This window comes from Podarcis muralis, chromosome 1 (genome assembly GCF_964188315.1).
Source record: "Podarcis muralis chromosome 1, rPodMur119.hap1.1, whole genome shotgun sequence".
Taxonomy (NCBI): Eukaryota; Metazoa; Chordata; class Lepidosauria; order Squamata; family Lacertidae; genus Podarcis; species Podarcis muralis.
The window spans coordinates 99,117,993-99,136,625 of NC_135655.1; the positions used below are offsets into that span (position 1 = coordinate 99,117,993).

The following is an 18,633-nucleotide window of genomic DNA, read 5'->3' on the forward strand; positions in this document are numbered from 1 at the left end:
ATCAATAACTCATTTTAAAGCACTACCAACCTGTTCCTAAGTGTTCAGGGCCTTACAGAAAGGCATTGTCTAAATCACGCATGTCCAACCAGTAGATCGTGATCTACCAGTATATCTCCGGCTGATCCTGGTAGATCGTGGGACCTTATTGATAATTGGCTTAAATAAAGTTTACCGAAAGTTAACAAAGAAAAGCTGAAGAGCTCTGGGCAATCCTACCCCAAAAAACTCAACAACTCTGGGCAATCCTCTGCAAAAAAAAGCTCAACAATTCTGGGCAATCCACACACCCCACGCACCCTCTTCCTCCAATGACAATGGGTAGATCACTGCCAGGTTTTTTTTATACTGGGAGTAGATCGCAGTCTCTTGGAAGTTTGATGTGCCTGGTTTAAATGGTACTGAGGTAATGAACTAAAGGTAAAGGTACCCCTGCCCGTACGGGCCAGTCGTGTCCGACTCTAGGGTTGTGCGCACATCTCACTTAAGAGGCCGGGAGCCAGCGCTGTCCGGAGACACTTCCGGGTCACGTGGCCAGCGTGGCGAAGCTGCTCTAACGAGCCAGCACCAGCGCAGCATACAGAAACGCTGTTTACCTTCCCGCTATAAAGCGGTGCCTATTTATCTACTTGCACTTAGGGGTGCTTTCGAACTGATAGGTGGGCAGGAGCTGGGAACGAAAGACGGGAGCTCACCCCGCCGCGGGGATTCGAACCGCCGACCATGCGATCGGCAAGCCCTAGGCGCTGAGGTTTTACCCACAGCGGCACCCGCGTCCCTTTTGAGGTAATGAACTAATTGCCCATAATAGTGGCTGTTCCTTACCTCAGCTGTCCCACTGAGTAGGCACAGCCTGGTTAAAGTACTTTACACCACCTCTAAGTTTTTAGAAACAAACTTTGCATAGATAATTGAATTCTTAAGGTACCAACATTCATTTTTCTAGTAGTCTATCCCTCAGGAAGTGGAAGTGTTTCTAATTCTGATATTAGGAGTAGGCTCATACTGTATATGGAAATTTGTACTGGGGTATTCAGATGATAGTAGTTTCCCTAGCCAATCTTTTCTGATTTTATCTGATAAAGTTTGCTATAACTGACATTTTTTTTGTCAACAGAAAGCAGGGTATAAACCTGAATGGGTGGACTTGTGTGGAGCTCACATCGAATGGACAAAAGACAAGTCTAGCAAAAAGAATGTTTTCCAGGTAGGAGATGGTTTATTATTGCCCTATCATTATTTGGCAATTTCATCATTAAAAACAAAGCAAAAAACTAAACAAACCAGAGTTCCTTTCCATGCATAGTATAGAGCGTGCCATGGCAATGCTTGTACTTTGTTAAGGCAATTGGAACATGTAACATTTTATTCACTCTTTCCTGTCCCCCCCCCCCCCCGGCCTGAAGTGTCTTGATGATTGAATCAGCTGAAAACCCTTGAGAACCTGTTGATTTGCTGATTAATGTGCCATGTTCAATTTGTTTTTAAAAGTTGGTAGGTAATTTGTTTTGGGTTTAAGACTGGGATCCTTGACCTAGTGAACTCCTGTAAACAGAACTTTCACACGCTGCTTACATAAGCTATATTCCCAACTGAGTGGAATTTGCCTGTTTATTTTTATTATTTCTTAGGGCTTTAATGACAGGTTCATTCCAGAGCAAAGACGGCACAGGAATGGGGAGGTAAAAAAGCAACAACTCTTCATCTCTTAGAGCCAGCTCAATCAGCTATGCATTTATTCCAAAGTCAGATAATTTTAATGAATGTAAAGAAAGTTTTATAGTGATGCTTATAAAGGTAAAGCGACCCCTGACCATTAGGTCCAGTTGCGGACGACTCTGGGGTTGCGTGCTCATCTTGCTTTATTGGCCAAGGGAGCCGGGGTACAGCTTCCAGGTCATGTCGCCAGCATGACTAAACCGCTTCTGGCGAACCAGAGCAGCGCACGGAAACGCCGTTTACCTTCCCGCCGGAGCAGTACCTATTTATCTACTTGCACTTCGTGCTTTCAAACTGCTAGGTTGGCAGGATAAGTGATGCTTATACGCTGATGATAAGAAGTTGGGTTGTGGTCAACATAGCGCAAAGCAAAATGTTCTACCAGCACAATGTGCAATGAAACATTCTCCTTTTCTCTCACACCCACTACATCTGTTCTTGGTGTTCCCCCAACCCTCCAGAGCAGATGTGGAGATGGCGCAGGGTGTGGGTGGATGGAGAGTAAATCCTATTGGGCTATCACAACTAGTTGATTACTCTCCATTGATCACAAAGGTGCTGCCTTATGAGTAACAGTGATGTAGATTTCAGCCTTACAGCATCATCCTATGCACAGAAGATTGCTGCCGCAGTTGTCAGGGCCAGCTTCAAGGGGCTGCTCCCATGAGGGTGAGCCCACTTAGGATTCCTTGACGCCTTCTCGTATACTTCCCTCATAATTTGGCTAGATTTACGTGTAAGCACCTGCTAAAAAAACAACTAGCTTGCAAGCATTGGGCGATGCTCCCAGCCGACTGGATGCTGTACTGAGTGGTTGGCTGGGCTAAGTAGATGGCCATGCCCCCCCACAACAACAACAATTTATTATTTATACCCCGCCCATCTGGCTGGGTTTCTCCAGCCACTCTGGGCGGCTCCCAACCGAATATTAAAAACACAATACAGCATTAAACATTAAAAACTTCCCTAAACAGGGTTGCCTTCAGATGTCTTTGAAAAGTAAGATAGTTGCTTATTGCCTTGACATCTGAAGGGAGGGCGTTCCACAGGGCAGGCGCCACTACCAAGAAGGCCCTCTGTCTGGTTCCCTGTAACCTCACTTCTTGCAGTGAGGGAACCGTCAGAAGGCCCTTGGAGCTGGACCTCAGTGTCCGGGCTGAACAGTGTTGCCATGGATTGGTTCATTTGAAGGATGACTTAGGCAGGAACCTGCGAGCCTCTGTGGCAGCAGGGAAACAATCTAAAATGGCACTGCACATTTGGAAGAGAGAGGAGGCACTGTGTTGGGCTGCAACCGCCGCTTGCCGGCAAGATGGTAAGCGGCCATTGTGTACCAAGTTTCCCACTGGTAGAAGCAAATGGGATGCATGCCTGTTCATGGGATGTCAGGCATTGCGTTTTGTTGTTGTTGTATCATTATTCAGTGCCATTGTGGTCCTCTGCCACACCTTGAAGTATTTATCAAGACCTATTGTCTTGTGAATGCTTAAATTTCTAGACAAAGGAGAACATGAAAGCAGAAAGTTGTTTGAAGCAGCTTCACAGGATCCTATGAGCACACGGTGCAATTTGCAGCTGGGTATCGTCTCCGTCTCCCTGGCAAACTGACACGTTACACTAGGTCTTCATCAGAAGAGTTGCGAATAAAAGAAGATTTATGTTCAAATCACATGCTTTAAACATTTCCGCTAAGTGCTAGTTTGCTCTTTGGTGTTGAGCCTGAAATTTAAAGCAGTGGGGATTAAAAGGATTACAACATAATCTTAAATAATCCTAAGTGTCATTTACAGAGAGATGGTTGTAATAACTAAATAAAACCATGTTAAGGGATGGCAGTGTTGTCAGTCAGCAACTGAAACTGTATCTCCAATTGCCCTATCGTCCTCTCTCCTTTATCAACTCCAGTTTTACGTTGGATAGGTACAGCTTGATGGGAGCTGCTGCTGAAGAAAGTAATGACACAACTGAGTGTTTTGCAGTCAGTGCTAATATGGTTACCGAAGCATTAGTAACTAGATTAGTTTTCTAAAAATCATCTCAAGGTTCAGTGTTTCATGCTTGTGGTACAACTTTCTCCTGAAACAGCTTAGCTTTTCCTCCTATTTCAGTCTTGCTGTTTGTTTCCTGCAATGTGAAAGTCAATCAGCATATTCTGAATTTAGCATTCTAATAGGACAGTGGGGGGGGGGAGGGCTGAATATGTTTCACCTTGGCATCAATTCATTTGAAGACTATCCAAGTGTACTGGGGGATGTTGCTTACAAATAGGGCTAACACAAGATTTCAGGGGGTCCTTGGTACAGTGACACCACTGCCATCCCATCAACCAGAGCAGGGCCTATTAATAGTCTTAGCCCTAAAGGTACTATAAAGGTAAAGGTATCCCTGACCATTAGGTCCAGTCGCGGACGACTCTGGGGTTGCTCGCTCATCTCGCTCTTTAGGCCAAGGGAGCCAGTGTTTGTCCGCAGACAGCTTCCGAGTCATGTGGCCAGCATGACTAAGCCGCTTCTGGCAAACCAGAGCAGCTCACAGAAACACTGTTTACCTTCCCGCCGGAGTGGTACCTATTTATCTACTTGCACTTTGAGGTGCTTTCGAACTGCTAGGTGGGCAGGAGCTGGGACCGAACAACGGGAGCTCACCCCATTGCGAGGATTCAAACCGCCGACCTTCCAATTGGCAAGCCCTAGGCTCAGTGGTTTAGACCACAGTGCCACCCACATCCCTGTAGATCTATACAATCCCTATCTTCCAGATAGTACATTTTATAGATGTATTGGGCAGGATAGTGCCGCCTTCCTAGCACTGAACTGATTTTAGAAGCTCAGCCAGGAGGATGGTGAGTGGCAGGTTGCAAGTGCAGTGCCAATAGGGGGCTTTCTGAGCCCATGGGACCTTCAGCCTGTGCCTGACCTGGTTGACCTTTGGTATCATGTCTGCCTACAAGTTACTGCTACACTAAACATTTCTTTAGTACCAACAGTGTGATTTGCAGTGTACAGAACAATGATACAAGGCATTCCTTACCCAAGGATGATACCTTATGTACAATCTTTTGCCTGGGAATTAGTAGCATAAATTATATTTATGATATATGCTGTATTGGATCCAAACGAGAGGGTTGGATCAAGAAGTGCCCTTCCATTCACAGGTCTAACCCAATATAAAGGTAAAGGTAAAGGTACCCCTGCCCGTACGGGCCAGTCTTGACAGACTCTAGGGTTGTGCGCCCATCTCACTCTATAGGCCGGGGGCCAGCGCTGTCCGGGGACACTTCCGGGTCACGTGGCCAGTGTGACATCGCTGCTCTGGCGAGCCAGAGCCGCACACGGAAACGCCGTTTACCTTCCCGCTAGTAAGCGGTCCCTATTTATCTACTTGCACCCGAGGGTGCTTTCGAACTGCTAGGTTGGCAGGTGCTGGGACCGAACAATGGGAGCGCACCCCGCCACGGGGTTTCAAACCACCGACCTTTCGATCGGCAAGCCCTAGGCGCTGAGGCTTTTACCCACAGCGCCACCTGCGTCCCCTAACCCAATATACTAGGATACATATTTGTATGTGAATTATAGGTGGTGTTGACGAGTTGTGTTGGTGACCATTGGGGCAATTCCCTATTTTATTTATTAATCCAACAGGACATTTTGTTTCACTTGAGAAGATATTAGGTTATATTCCATGTGTACATTGTTTTGAAGATTAGCTTTTCTGAACCTTTTCCAGCTGTGGTTGGCTGGTCAGAACCACACACAGTATTCCAGATGCTTCATAGAAACATAGGAAACTGCCTTATATATGGTCACAGAGCATATAGATAGTGAGTCAGGCTTGCAAGTGTTGGCCGACTCTATTAGGCTATATATCAGAACCAAGGATTATTGATTTGGACAAGTTCACTACAGCACACTTTAAAAGCTTCTGCTTAAAGAGAAGTATTGAACAAAATCTTAGAAACTTGTCTGTCTGGTAAAGAGGAATGCCAGGGTCATTGGCCATCATGAAACTCTTGCATGAAGTTTATGTATGATTTACTGCTATTTATTATGGCAAAGTGGAATACTAGAGTAAAAAGTATACAAGACCAGGGGCTGTTATGCAGTTCTGTTACCTAGATGTTGAATTGTATTTCTATTAAGAGAGAAGGAAGCAATTTCAAGAGAGAGGGTGAAATCTGTATGAAATGTGCTGCAATGGCTGAGACTTGGAATTTAAGGCACATTTATTAAGCTGCCTATATAACAACGTAAAAACCCTTGGGGCAGTGGACTGCATTGCCTGAGTAGGTTCTTCCACATGGTTTGGAGGGATAGTAATATTGCTTTTAGGAGGTGAGAGGGAATGTATTTAGAATAGAATGCATGGTATAGTAGCAAAGAGATATGCCCCAGAGAATATTCAAACTGATCAGTCAATTGAATGTTCTCTAATGACACATGAACTGCTTTAAAGTGGCTGAGTATTGCATCTTTATGTGCAGCCCAGCTGATATCAAACAACAGATGCTGAGAGCTTTAGTAGAAAAGTTATTTTAAATTTTGCATTATAACCATTTCCCATCAGTTATTCCAGTGGAGAAAGGATGAGTCCATTGCCTCTTTCTAGGTGGATAATAAGGCCCAAGAGGACTCAAACCATGGAATCTGGCAGCAGGGCCCAAGCACCTTGCCTTATCCTTTACACCACTGGGACAATTCTCAGGCAATGGGATCTTATTTGTCTGATCTTAGTTGCTCTGCAGCACCAGTTAGAGTGGGGTGCTGATGCTCATTAGCCTGGACAGACCAGATGATCTCAAAGCATAACATCCTAACAAATATTAGAATTGGTTCTTGCTGAATCAGAAAAAGTGGTAGCAGGTATGAATCCTAATACCAAACAATGAAGTGATTGTAGCATGGTGCATAAAATGAGTGTTGTCCATTTCCTGTGGGATTAGAAAGCCCAAGATGATTCCAATGTCAGTTACTCTAACTAGAGACTTCTGAAAAATGCTTCTGAATCACAGCACGTTATGTAGCAGGGAATATAATTTGCATTGATCTTACTATCTGAATCAGCCTAATCACATGGAATGCTGCCTACATCAGTGCCAATTGCTACCAGGGGCATGGAGTGTTGCAATGGACATTCCTTGCAAGCTGAATATTGCTTGGGGTCAGCAATTAGTTACTCATACACACAAGTTTCTGGGTGCTGAAATGAGCCGGCATGCACAGGTTTATTGTTTGCTTTCTCTTAGAACTATGCACAATTTCTATTAACTCAAGGTAGGAAACTACTTCAACCACTTCTGCCCATTTAACCAGTTTTAAGTTGCAAATGGGAAATGGCCAGAAACGAAGTTTCTCAGATATCTCCCCAGATGTTAGTGGACATGTCACTGGTCTTGCTCAAGGCATATTTTCATTTGCTTTGGACCTGAAAAAGAGGACATTTGGGTCCAAAATGCTTTTGACTTATTTAGTACATGTAAGAGCTAATGAATCCGTTCATGCCATCTGCCTGTCCATCAGGGTGACGCAAATAGAAAACTATCTGACAGCTTTAGTTAGGGTAGGATAAAAGGCAGACAAACGGCTGAAGCAATTCATCAGTTTTGAGAAATTTATGGTAATGGGGCTGGGGAATATATTTAAAAAAAACATAGCAAAGGCAAATGATGTTTACTGTGCTTAAGAACCTCAACCCATCTGTGGTTAGTGGCAGTGACATTTTCCAGAACTTTTCAAAACTTTCCCCATTGACAGTGACAGTGAACACAGCAGTAGAACACACTTAGAACCAGGGCTGGTCCAAGACATTTTGGTGCCTGAGGCGAACCACAAAATGGTACCCCCTTCCCACCAGGCAAGAAGGGGTGAGTGAAGATCTACGTCAGGAACAAGGGGGAAAGAAAGATATACATTGGGATCTGCTGCTCCCATGGATCCTGCCGCCTGAGGCGGTTACCTCACCTTGTCTCATGGGTGGGCCAGCCCTGCTTAGAACCTTGATTTGCATGCACGAGAATTGTAGAATATAAAAGTAAAATATCTAAGCCACATTTTCATGACAGGATTAACATTCCTCATTGAAAAAAGTGGAAAGGGCAATGATGGAACAAGACATTGAGATATGGGAAACAATTATTTCTTCTACATATGAAGGATTGACTGGGCATCACTTTTGGAGATCCCCACAGTTTCTTTTGACCCACTCTGTAAACACAGTTCACAGCTGAGCTCAGAGGAAAACATTTTCATTTCAAATCTGCCTGTGGCACAAACTTAGTGATTTTTATTTACACACACTCTCACACACATGCACACACACACACACACACACACACACACACTGCAACTACTTGTGGGTGCCAGTCAGTAGATTGCGATTTGAAAAGAATATCAAGACAAAAAGTCATTGTTTACCTATAGGCTCACTTCAATCCCACAACCTGACAAAAGCAAGGTTACTTCCAGATGGTCAGCCTCGAACCAACCAGCCCTGTGGATTTCTTGAAGGAGAGCGTTCCACAAAGAGGATGCCACATCCCAAAAGACCCTACAGGGACAGGGAATTTCTGGCACTCCAGAAGTTGTTTGATGACAGCTTCCATCATCCCTGATAATTGTTTGTTCCAGCTGAGGCTCATTCTGTTTGGATACCAACAACATCTGCAGAGCCACAGGTTTCACATCCCTGTCCTATTCCCATTGTATAAATTGATATAGACTATAGAAAAACTCCCCTTTTATCCACTGGTGCTAGACATATATAAACCTAGGGTATGTGGGTGGGTTTGGGTGTATAAATATAGTTACAAACTTGAAGGTACCTGGTTGTGTACAAGTGTGTTTGTGTGAGCATTTGCATGTAAGGAATTACGTGACTTGTCTTTTTCTTTGACAGCTACACTGCAGCTTTCATAGCTGCAGATGTTATTTGTCCATCAGAAAGGAAAATATTTCTTTTGAGCTTGAGGCATTTCTGTGTTGCTAAAATTAAGCCTAACAATGTTTAATGTACACATGAAGTAGTAATTCTGTCAGGGCTGAAGCACAAAAGAGCAGCAAGGCCCAAGCAACTAAATGGGTCGCAGGATAAAATCAACATTTTATTCCCTTCCATCGCATAAAAGAAGGATGTCAGGTACCCAGCCATGTCACTTTAAGAATCTAGCGTCTCCTCTTTTTCTTAAAAAAACAATACAAACCACGCCACATTCCTCACATTTGAAAAGTAATTATTAATTTGCAATTTTAATGTATAATGAAGTTGAATGGCACTACCATCCTGCATTATTCATAAAACACATTGCTGCCATCTGGCGGTCAGTAGCCATGTCATCACTTATTTTCCCTGGCAGTTTAGTTTTGCAGCTTTGAGGTTATGATCTGTAGGAAACTGGCTTTGGAAGGACATTTTAACCGAAAACTTAACAGGATTCTTAAGTTTTAAATGCTGTTAAGATTGAGGTGCAAAACTATGTGATATTTTCCAAGGAAGGGGCTTCTCTAGTGATATTTAGTGTAACTATAAAAATAAAATAGTACATATAGCAGGCATGCACAGCTTGTAACCCACCAAGACAGAACAGCCCAACAGCCTTGCATTACACACAGTCTCACCTTAGGCAGTGATACGAGGCTCATCAAGTCCCTGATAAGGCAACTGTGTGTGGCTGTACTCAGCTTGGTGTGTCACAGCTTGCACAAGACACACACTCTTGATATTTGATTAAAGTACACAGATGTTGGATTGAATAAATACAACCTAAATTTTTGAACATTTGAAAACAGCATGCACAGTCAAGACTTATAAAAATGGCTCTTTATTCTACAATCCTTTGTCATCCAAGAGGGATTAAATCCTTCACGGAGTTGGTGCTATTTTTATTATCAAAAGGAATTTTTACAGGTGCAACAAACATTAGTCATTTGCAGCTGGGGTTTGAAGCTGTTTTTGAAATGTATAAGGGAATAAGCAGCTGCCAACTTGCCCTGTTTGAAATAGTTAGTAACATTAACACCTTCTCAAGCTGGTTGTTTAATGAGGTAATGTCTGATTTAATAGAGAGGGCGACTATTGTTGAGGTTTTGTAAAGTGGTGTAGTAGTTGTTATATTTTAGAATAACCTGCGGCTATGGAAAGTGAAATAAATATCAAATGCGACTTCAGATGTAATTAGTAAAATTTATTTTAGTGGCAATGCAATTTGGGTTACAAATACAGTACTGTCCTGCATGTCGTATCATTAAAACTCTGTTGTCTGATCCAACGGTTCTTTGCAGCCTCTTTAACCTGCAAGGGCTTCTCTGTTTACAGTAAGGGTGAAGGCAGCGCTGAGTGGCCAAGGGGATGCATGTATGGAGGAGCTCTATCCAATGCAGGGAAAAGGGGTCCATTCACACAAGGCCTCCATGAATTTCTGGATCAGTGTTATAAGTCAAACTGCAGATTAAATGTGCCTCTTGGCTTGTCTGACTAGTGTGATGTGCAACAATCACTTCCTTTTGTTTATAAATGGTGTTACGTTTACTTAGATGTACACTTTATACAGTTCTGCCCACCAACTGATCACTAATCTATTTTTCACATATAAAATTCAGGCTGATAGATAGCAACCCACACACAAAATTCAAGATAACAAAGCTCTGAACTAACCTAGAGCTTCAGTGTTTAAAGCGTTAATATTCACATGTTTACAGTTCAGCATGTGAAAAGGCTAGGATTGTGATCTGTAGCATTCTTGCTCGTGAGTCAGCCCTGTTGAGAATGTAGGGCAGCTTGCCTCATATGAATCACATCATTCAGAGTGTCCAAGATGTCTAAATACAAATTGCAGTGTACCGGATATTTTTTACTTTTACTTAACATTCCCGTAATTACATTTAAAATATCAATTCAAACAAGAGCTTTTGAAGTAAACAAATCTGATAGAATCCCCATCCCTGATGAATTGTCTATTTTAATTTTAAAGATAAACAAGAGGAACTTGAAAGGGGTGACATGTTGGTTGGATGTGCCATGGGAAGAAGCTGTGGGCATTCCAATAAGCCATACCACTAAGTGACAACACTTAAGCAGAATTGCCCTTTAAGAAGAGGTGTTGTTTTATAACTGTATGCCAGTTCCATAGAGATGAAGGAATCATATACATATTTGCACTTTCACATACCAAAACATGGCACAATTCCTTAATTTATCAGTCATGCAAATCAAGGAGCAAAACAAAATGAATTCTACAGGAACTCACTCATAGATAATCAAATATGACTTGTTTACATGCTTGGTTCTGGCATTTTGCTGTTCAACCACTACATATCCTGGGAGGGAGTGTGGGGGGGGGGGAACTTGGCTAAGCCACTTTACTCAATTTTTCTGTTTCTCTTTAGCGAGTGAGGCAGATATTTTGGTGTTGGCTGCTTGAAGAGAGCGTTGGCTGTCCTCTTTTAGAAAGGCAGCACCTCATGCTTGTGCAGAAATGTTTGCCAGATTGTGGAAAGCATTCATAGTTTTCTACTGTGAGTGGGGTCTTTTTACACAGGAAAAAATCATGCTGAGGAAAAAACATTCCTGTGAAATTCACATTTCCTTAAAGCTTTAGAGAAATGTGGCGACTATAACAAGCTTTGTACAGGTTGTATCCTACAGATGCTTCAGAAAGCTTGTGTATATGTTAAAGCCCCAGGTTCCTGCACACCTGGGGTGATCCATGGCGGCAGTGTTTCTGATGTGATAATGGGTGCCATTAGGATAAGTAACTCAAGATGTTGTAGCTAGAACCTGCTTGCTGCAAAAGACTATCTCTTGGGATACCTTTATATAATAGGCTTTCTCTATTGCCTAGAGCAATAGCTACTGAGTTCTAGAGCACTGCCAAAGTGATGCAGGTTCCATTTATCTGGCATTTAACTCATTTTATGCCGTCCTGTACTAAGAAACAGTTAGTTACCTGTTTTTCTCACCAGAGAGAGAGAATCCACTAAAGGAGGAAGCTGGAAGTTACTTAGAAGTACATTTTGTATTCCTTATGAGGTGCCACATGAGTCTGGTACAATAATTATATGTTGCATACACCACTTTAAGGTTGCATTCCTATATTCACATACTTAGGAATAAGTCCCATCAAAATCTGTGGGTCTTCCTTCTGAGTAAATATATATAAGGCGGTAAGTTAATTGTTCAGATAGCTTGATACAGTAGTCCTTATAGCAACCCTGTAAATTAAGCTGTATTGTCGATAGCTTGAATGAGTTAACGGTAGAGGAAAATTCTGAAACTGTATCATAGCTCAAGCTCAAACTAGCACATGGCATGCAGTCAGTCATATGCATGACTTTCCCCATTTTTAAAAAAAGCCAAAGGTAACTTTGGAAGCCTAAGCAGAACAGACAATGGTGGCTGGTGCTCATTGGGACTGGTAGGGTGGGAAGCAGGGAAGTCAGTGACAACCAGAGGCAGAGACAGGGACTGTTCCAGTAATCCCTGCACACATTCAGTGACTATGTCCAGTGAGGAACAGGCCTGCTAACTAAAGCACCAACAGACCTGCTGGACGTACCCCTGGCAGTTGCCCATTCAACATTAGTAGGAAAGGGGGCCTTTGAATGTAGAGATGCATACATAGCACCATTTTGTGCAAAGTTGAATCCTGGTTGTTCAGGGTTCTTGCCTGTGTGGAAGAGCTTTGCTCCCTTTTCCTTAAATGCCAAATATGTGGCCACTGGAGGCTACTAGACGCAACCCCAGTTCCCCCACTAAAACATTCAGTCAAACAGCTGTAGTTCTCACGAACTATCTGCTTGGTTGGTTTATTTTGTTAATTAATTAGTTCAAGTGCATCTTGGTAGCATGCTTAGTGCCAGCAACAAGCAATGTCAATTAAGCATAGAAAGGCTTTAACTGGTACAGGTGCACATCATTATCATAAGATGTAGACAAGCAGTTAACAGGAAGAGACAAGCAAGAATAGACTGGAAATTGGGAGATACTTTATGTTGAGATTTCATCAATAAGTCAGTCTCAGTCTAGGAATCAGGCTCTGTCCACATTCTGTGAATGTGATGTGAAACTGTGTGTGTGTGTGTGTGTGTGTGTGTAAGTAATATCTACACAAATGTCCATGGTAGGATAGCAGATCACTTTTACAACATGCATGAAAACATTTTGTATGAAATACACCTAAAACACGCACTTCAAATACAGCTTTACTTCCTTATAATTTTAGAGTGAATACTTTTGAAACTATGTAGTATTTGAGTTCATTCACCTTTTTCTTATCTTCATACTGGAAACACTAGCTTCCTTTATTTTTTTAAAAAATTGCCTAGTTAATTGATGTGGAAGAATACTATCACCGTGACATGTGTCTCTTCACATGTATTAATCATTATCATTTAAAAAATACATATACATCCTTAAAGTTTTATTCTGAGTTTTAAAAAACCTTCTGGAAATGCCATAGAATTGCAGATCTGATGATGATGTGTAAAAATGGAACATGGATGCAGAAATTTCATGAAGTAGATTTTCCGCTTTGATGCTTATATGAAAAGACATCTCAAGATGACTGAATGTTTTCATCCGCTATGCAAACCACTTCCTTCTAAAAGCAGCAATGGTGCAATACAATTTACAACACAATCCTACGAAATGTGTATAGGACTTCCAGGTAAACGTGTGTAGGATTGCAACTTTAGTGAATTATTTACTTCTTAAATGGTAATCACATTGTCTCACACATACATCCCCCATTTGTCCAGAGTTTTGAGTTTAATTGGATAGTGTGGTTGGAAGAAGGAGGCTACTTTTGGAATTAATATGTTCAAAAGCTCCACAGCGTTGCTATAGTTCTCTCCATGGTCCTCTTGATTCTGGCTGTGGCCTTCTTTGAAATTTAAACAACATTTGCAAACAGTCTTTTACATCTGTTTTATTTTTCCATTTGCTCCATACCTGAAGGTATTTCTTCTGTGGCTTTACTGTCCAAATTTTATACTCACATGTGATGAAAATATCCAATAATTTGGAAGTGTGTCAGCTTCCCTTTAAAGCTTCCATTCTAAGAACTGAAAATTGAGAATGTTACGTTTTGTTCTTTGTAAAAAAAATTGCAACGATGTCTGCCATTTGATTACATTCATTAGCATCGGTGTGGCAACTTCAGCTTTAATTTTTCAGAATCCATGGTGCTTGGAAAAAAATTAAGCTCACCAGAATGTCTTAGGTGTATATCTTTAGTGCCCTGAACACATTTTGATAAATTATTAGATAATAACATTCTTTCTTGCCACTTTTGAATTCTTGCATCTGAGGGCACAACCTGTGTTTATTATTATACTGCAGCAATTGAGGGGCACTGAAGATGGAGACAGCTCCCTGTTTCATCTTCACCAGGAGCATTAAAAAAAAATAAGAAAGAAGCAACACCCTTAACTTTTCACTTTATGTATCAAAAATAGATTCCGTGTTGTTGAGCTCAGGACTCCCATTGCAAATAAACAAACATAACACTCGTACATCTGCCGTGCCTAACGTAGCAAAGGCTATGAATAACTTTCACAAATAAATCTGATATTTTCTGGTGGACCATATTGCATCTTCTACTTCCTCCCCCCCTTTTTTCTATATTTCGTGTGTGTTTATGAATAACTGCATCCTTTTTAATTGGTGGGCCAAGAGGGATAGTTATCCTTGGGCATCTCAGATTGGTTCAAGTATCTGGAATTGCCCCCCTTTGGCGCTGCATTTAAATGTGCTAAAAATTGCTTTGCATGAAAATATGTTCATATGCATAATTTCTCTCTCTTGCCATTGCCAACCTCCCTCTGTATATCATACCAAAAGCTGCATTCCAGATGGGGTAAGAAGGCTCTGTTGCCTCTGTACCAAATCAAGATTTGCATCTGAGTTATATTGTATCACATGCAAAAAAACAGGACCAAGCAACTTAAGCAAAAGAAATATGAGCCCGGTCATATGAACTTGATATGATTCTTAATGATCTGTGCTTCAACAGAAGATGTTGCTTTCTGCAGAGAGATTATACCTATCTGAAGGACAATAATATCAGTGGTTTCTTTACAAGATGGCCTTGGGATCAATGCACTTACGAAGTGATACTTGGTTGGTTGACGTCTGCACTGAATAGGGTTAGAGTGTCCCATAGCAGTGACTTATGTCCATTGAAACTGGTGGAACAGATTGTAAGGAGCTGAAATAGGTGGCACCATTGCCAATGAGTGACAGAGCCAGCTAATTCTAGATTTGTCCCCATCCACCTCCCTGCTGAGTTCTGAGACTCCTTAGTCGGAGGGGGAAACTGGCAGTGTCATGCCCTTGGTCTGGTTGTAATAAGAAAGCAGGCAAGTGGGGATTGGCTGAGAGCAGACTGAGGCTGATGGTGCAGTCTCCACGGGTGTCACATTTAGAGTGTGTAATAGTCATTGCCAAGAGGATAAATGGCAGAAAAGATTGTTGTTGGTGCTGAGCTGTGCTGATATCCTGCAGGGATGTTCTCCAGGTTTAAAGCAATAAGGACTCTTCTTTGAGTACAGTGAGATATTGAACTTCATTTGCTAGCCTTGTAGAATCAGCACTAATCCCTGTCGTGCATTTCATATTATGCATGCACGTATATTTTTCCAAGATTGCCAGGCTGCATTTTAGCCACTTGTTTAGATCCAGATTCCCCCCCCCCCCCCGACATTAATAATCCACTTATGTGACAATTGTGCAATGCCTATGATGGGGAAGATAATGTAATTTACAATCAGAGTGTATCAATGAATTAATCCCAAAATAAGGTCCTTTACAACATAACTCCGGGGCTGTTTGCTTGCAAAGGCATTCTATAATCATTTTCTCATATTCCAAGAGGTAGAAATGTCAGTGTCCTGTAACAACCCCTCACCCAACCACCAAAGAAGTGCCCCCTCCACATCTTCCACCCTGGCCAGCAGAAGCTAACAGGGCTTCAAATGTGGTGACAAATCTGCTCCCTCAAGTTAGGATCGTTCTGTTATCACACCTTTCAGACCAGCAAATGTATTGTGGCTTAAGCATTCAACTTATATAACCCTGTATCTTCATTAACATTTCTTTCAGCATCCTCAAAACTGCTCTGCTGGTGGTGCAGTGGGACAGTGCATCTGGCTGTTAACCAGAAGGTTGGTGGTTCAAGCCCACCCAGGGACAGCTGTGAGCAGGGAGTTGGACTAGATGAGGCCCTTGGCGTCCATTCCAACTCTACAACTTAATGATTCTTTTGAGGCAGATCACTTACACAACTATTTTATATATATATTGAATACTGAGACTTGCTCTCAGATTATTCAGATTGCTAATAGATCTCTCTGTTAAACAAATTCAGCTTCTTCCTCTCTCACCTATCACTTTGCAAATTAAAATATGGCAAATGTGTGAGAACTATCCGCTCACCTCTGAGAAATAAACACACTACTTCTAAAAGACTTGTGAATAGTTTCCCAAATATTTCATTCCGAGTGTTTTAATGACAAAAAAATCCAGGAAATGCCTAACTGAAGCAAGGGTGTGGTCCTACTATAATATCAAAGGTTATACTTATGCCAAAGTTCCTTAAAGATAAAATGTGTATTTGTTTTGACTGTCAAGACGTCGCCTCTCCGTGGTGATTTTTCTGTTCCAACTGAGTCAGCTCTTGGGGAAATGTACCTCTCAAACAAAAGGCCAGCAAACCAAACTACAATTAACTACCACTCATGGGAAATTCCATAGTGGCGTGTAACAGGCATTTGAAAAATCTACACCTTCTGAGAAAGAAAAGGCAGGAAAATTCTGTCAAACAATTAATCTGATGGGTATTCCCAAGACTGGGAAAACAAGTCATCTGTCAGAAAAAATGCTGGCGCTGAGTTTATGAGAGAGTACAAATAAGAATATAATTTTGATCCTGTGTATTACTGTTCTATTTTTTTCCTGCCCTTAGTCCAGGGGTTGTGGTTTGGGAACCAAATAAGAGACTGAATCAAAGTGAAGTTGAGGAAAAAGGATTATAAAGTTTGGCAATCTTGACAAGACAGGATAAGGCAGAAATTTGTCAGATGGGACTGATTTAGTTTCAAGTCAGAACTAAATTAATTTAAGGTTATTTCAGGCATTGTATCTTTTACCTTTCAATGCAATTTGGATTTTCTACATGAGTGGCTGTCCTGAGACTGTATTTCCATAGCTCACCTGGACCTCAGATTTAAGCCCCATGTTATTCACATATAGAAAAGGGTAAAATGTGTAGAAAGGGGTTGTGGGGTCACTCCTTTGGCCCTGCTCCTCTGCATGGCTCTTCCCGCCTATTTTTTTCCGCCACCCATGTATTAGTTTGGATATTTGAGAAATGGAAACTTTTCAGTGTAGACCTCTACGTGCTCTTGATGGGGTTACACTTCTTCTGAAGGAGCGGGTACATAACTTTGTGCTACTTTTGGATCCTTTGCTGTCACTTGAGGCTCAGGTGGCTTTGGTGGTGCGGAATATCTTCCATGAGTTTCGGCTGGTGGCCCAGCTACACCCATATCTGGACAGGGATAACCTAACTTCTGTTGTCTATGCTCTGGTAACCTGTAGCCTGGATTACCGTGGTGCATTATACGTAGGCTGCTTCTGAAGATGGTTCAGAAACTTCGGGTGATGAAGAACTGGTCATCAGGTTGCTCACTTTGGGGCAAGACGGTTTGAGCATATTCTGGCCTGAATGCATTTGCTGCCAATTAGCTTCAGGCCCAATTCAATGTGCTGGTTTTGACCTATGAAGCCTGAAATGGCTCAGTGCTACAATACCCCAAGTACCGCCTCTCCTCATATCCAAGGTGCTTCTTTGTGTGCCTCCTCCATGTGAGATCCCTAGGGTGACAACATGAAAACAGGCCTTCTATGTAGTGGCTCCATGTTGTGGCATGCACTCCCCAGAGAGGCTCGCCTGGATCTTCATTATATATTTTTAGGCTCTGTTGAAAACATTTCTCTTCAACTAGGCCTTAGGCTGATAAATAATCTACAGCCTTTTAAATCTGTTTGGGGGAGGGAGCGAGGCAGGGTGTTATTTTGTTGTTTCTGTTTTAACTATTTATTTGTGCTTTTATCTTGTATTTTTATCTTGCGAACCATCCTGAGATATTCTGATGAAGGGTGGAATATACATCTAATTAATACTAATACTAATGCTAATAATAATAATAATCTTGGCACCCTGAAAGCACAGCCTAAAGTAAACTGCAATAGAACCTGCAACATCTGTTCTTAGAATGGGACAACTACTTATGGCAACTGTGTTAATCTTGAATGAAATAATACTATTTGAATGTGTGAAGCTTGACTGCTCTGTGAAAAAGGTGAATTCCATGAGTTATTGGATGTATTTATTCAGTTATTAGGAAATAGGTTGAAAATAAAACTATACAAGTGGAGGGAGTGTTGTTGCACGCAGGCCCTGTTTGAGAGCACCTAGGCATTTGGTTGGCCACTGTGAGTGCAAGATGCTAGGCAAGATCAGTCTTTGGCCTGATTCAACAGGGTTGATCTTAGGTTGTGAAATTACCACACTTCCCAGTGACGTGATTTCAGTGCTTTGACATGAAATGCATGTGACATTTGAAAGCAGCCCTAGGCCTTGTTCACACATTATCACCTGAGGGAGCAAGCCGCAGACATCTGCCCTATTCCAATACAGCTCCATTTTGGGGTGAGGTGGAGAAAATGGTATAACATACACACCAGAAAAACCTGTGATGAAACACATGGAATAAATATATTTTCAGGTTTAAGTTCTTTCCTCAATAGTCCCATCTTCTGTGCAAATTACTACTACTACTAGTAGTAGTACCACTACTCGTCCTTCAGCAGCAGGTCCCAGGGAGGGTTACACCAATTTAAAATTCAGTTAAAACAGATAAC

The 18,633-nt window shown here is 41.9% G+C and overlaps 1 protein-coding gene across 8 annotated transcripts in view; it reads left to right on the forward strand.

The window, feature by feature from the left end:
• The window catches only part of ARHGAP15 (Rho GTPase activating protein 15), a 380,707-nt gene that overhangs the window by 56,552 nt on the left and 305,522 nt on the right, over window positions 1-18,633 (forward strand). For all 8 annotated transcript variants that reach the window (XM_028745310.2, XM_028745307.2, XM_077935836.1 and 5 more), the window contains one exon: window positions 1,118-1,207. In XM_028745310.2, coding sequence (XP_028601143.2) covers window positions 1,118-1,207 — 90 coding nt within the window. The remainder of the gene's footprint in view (window positions 1-1,117; window positions 1,208-18,633) is intronic.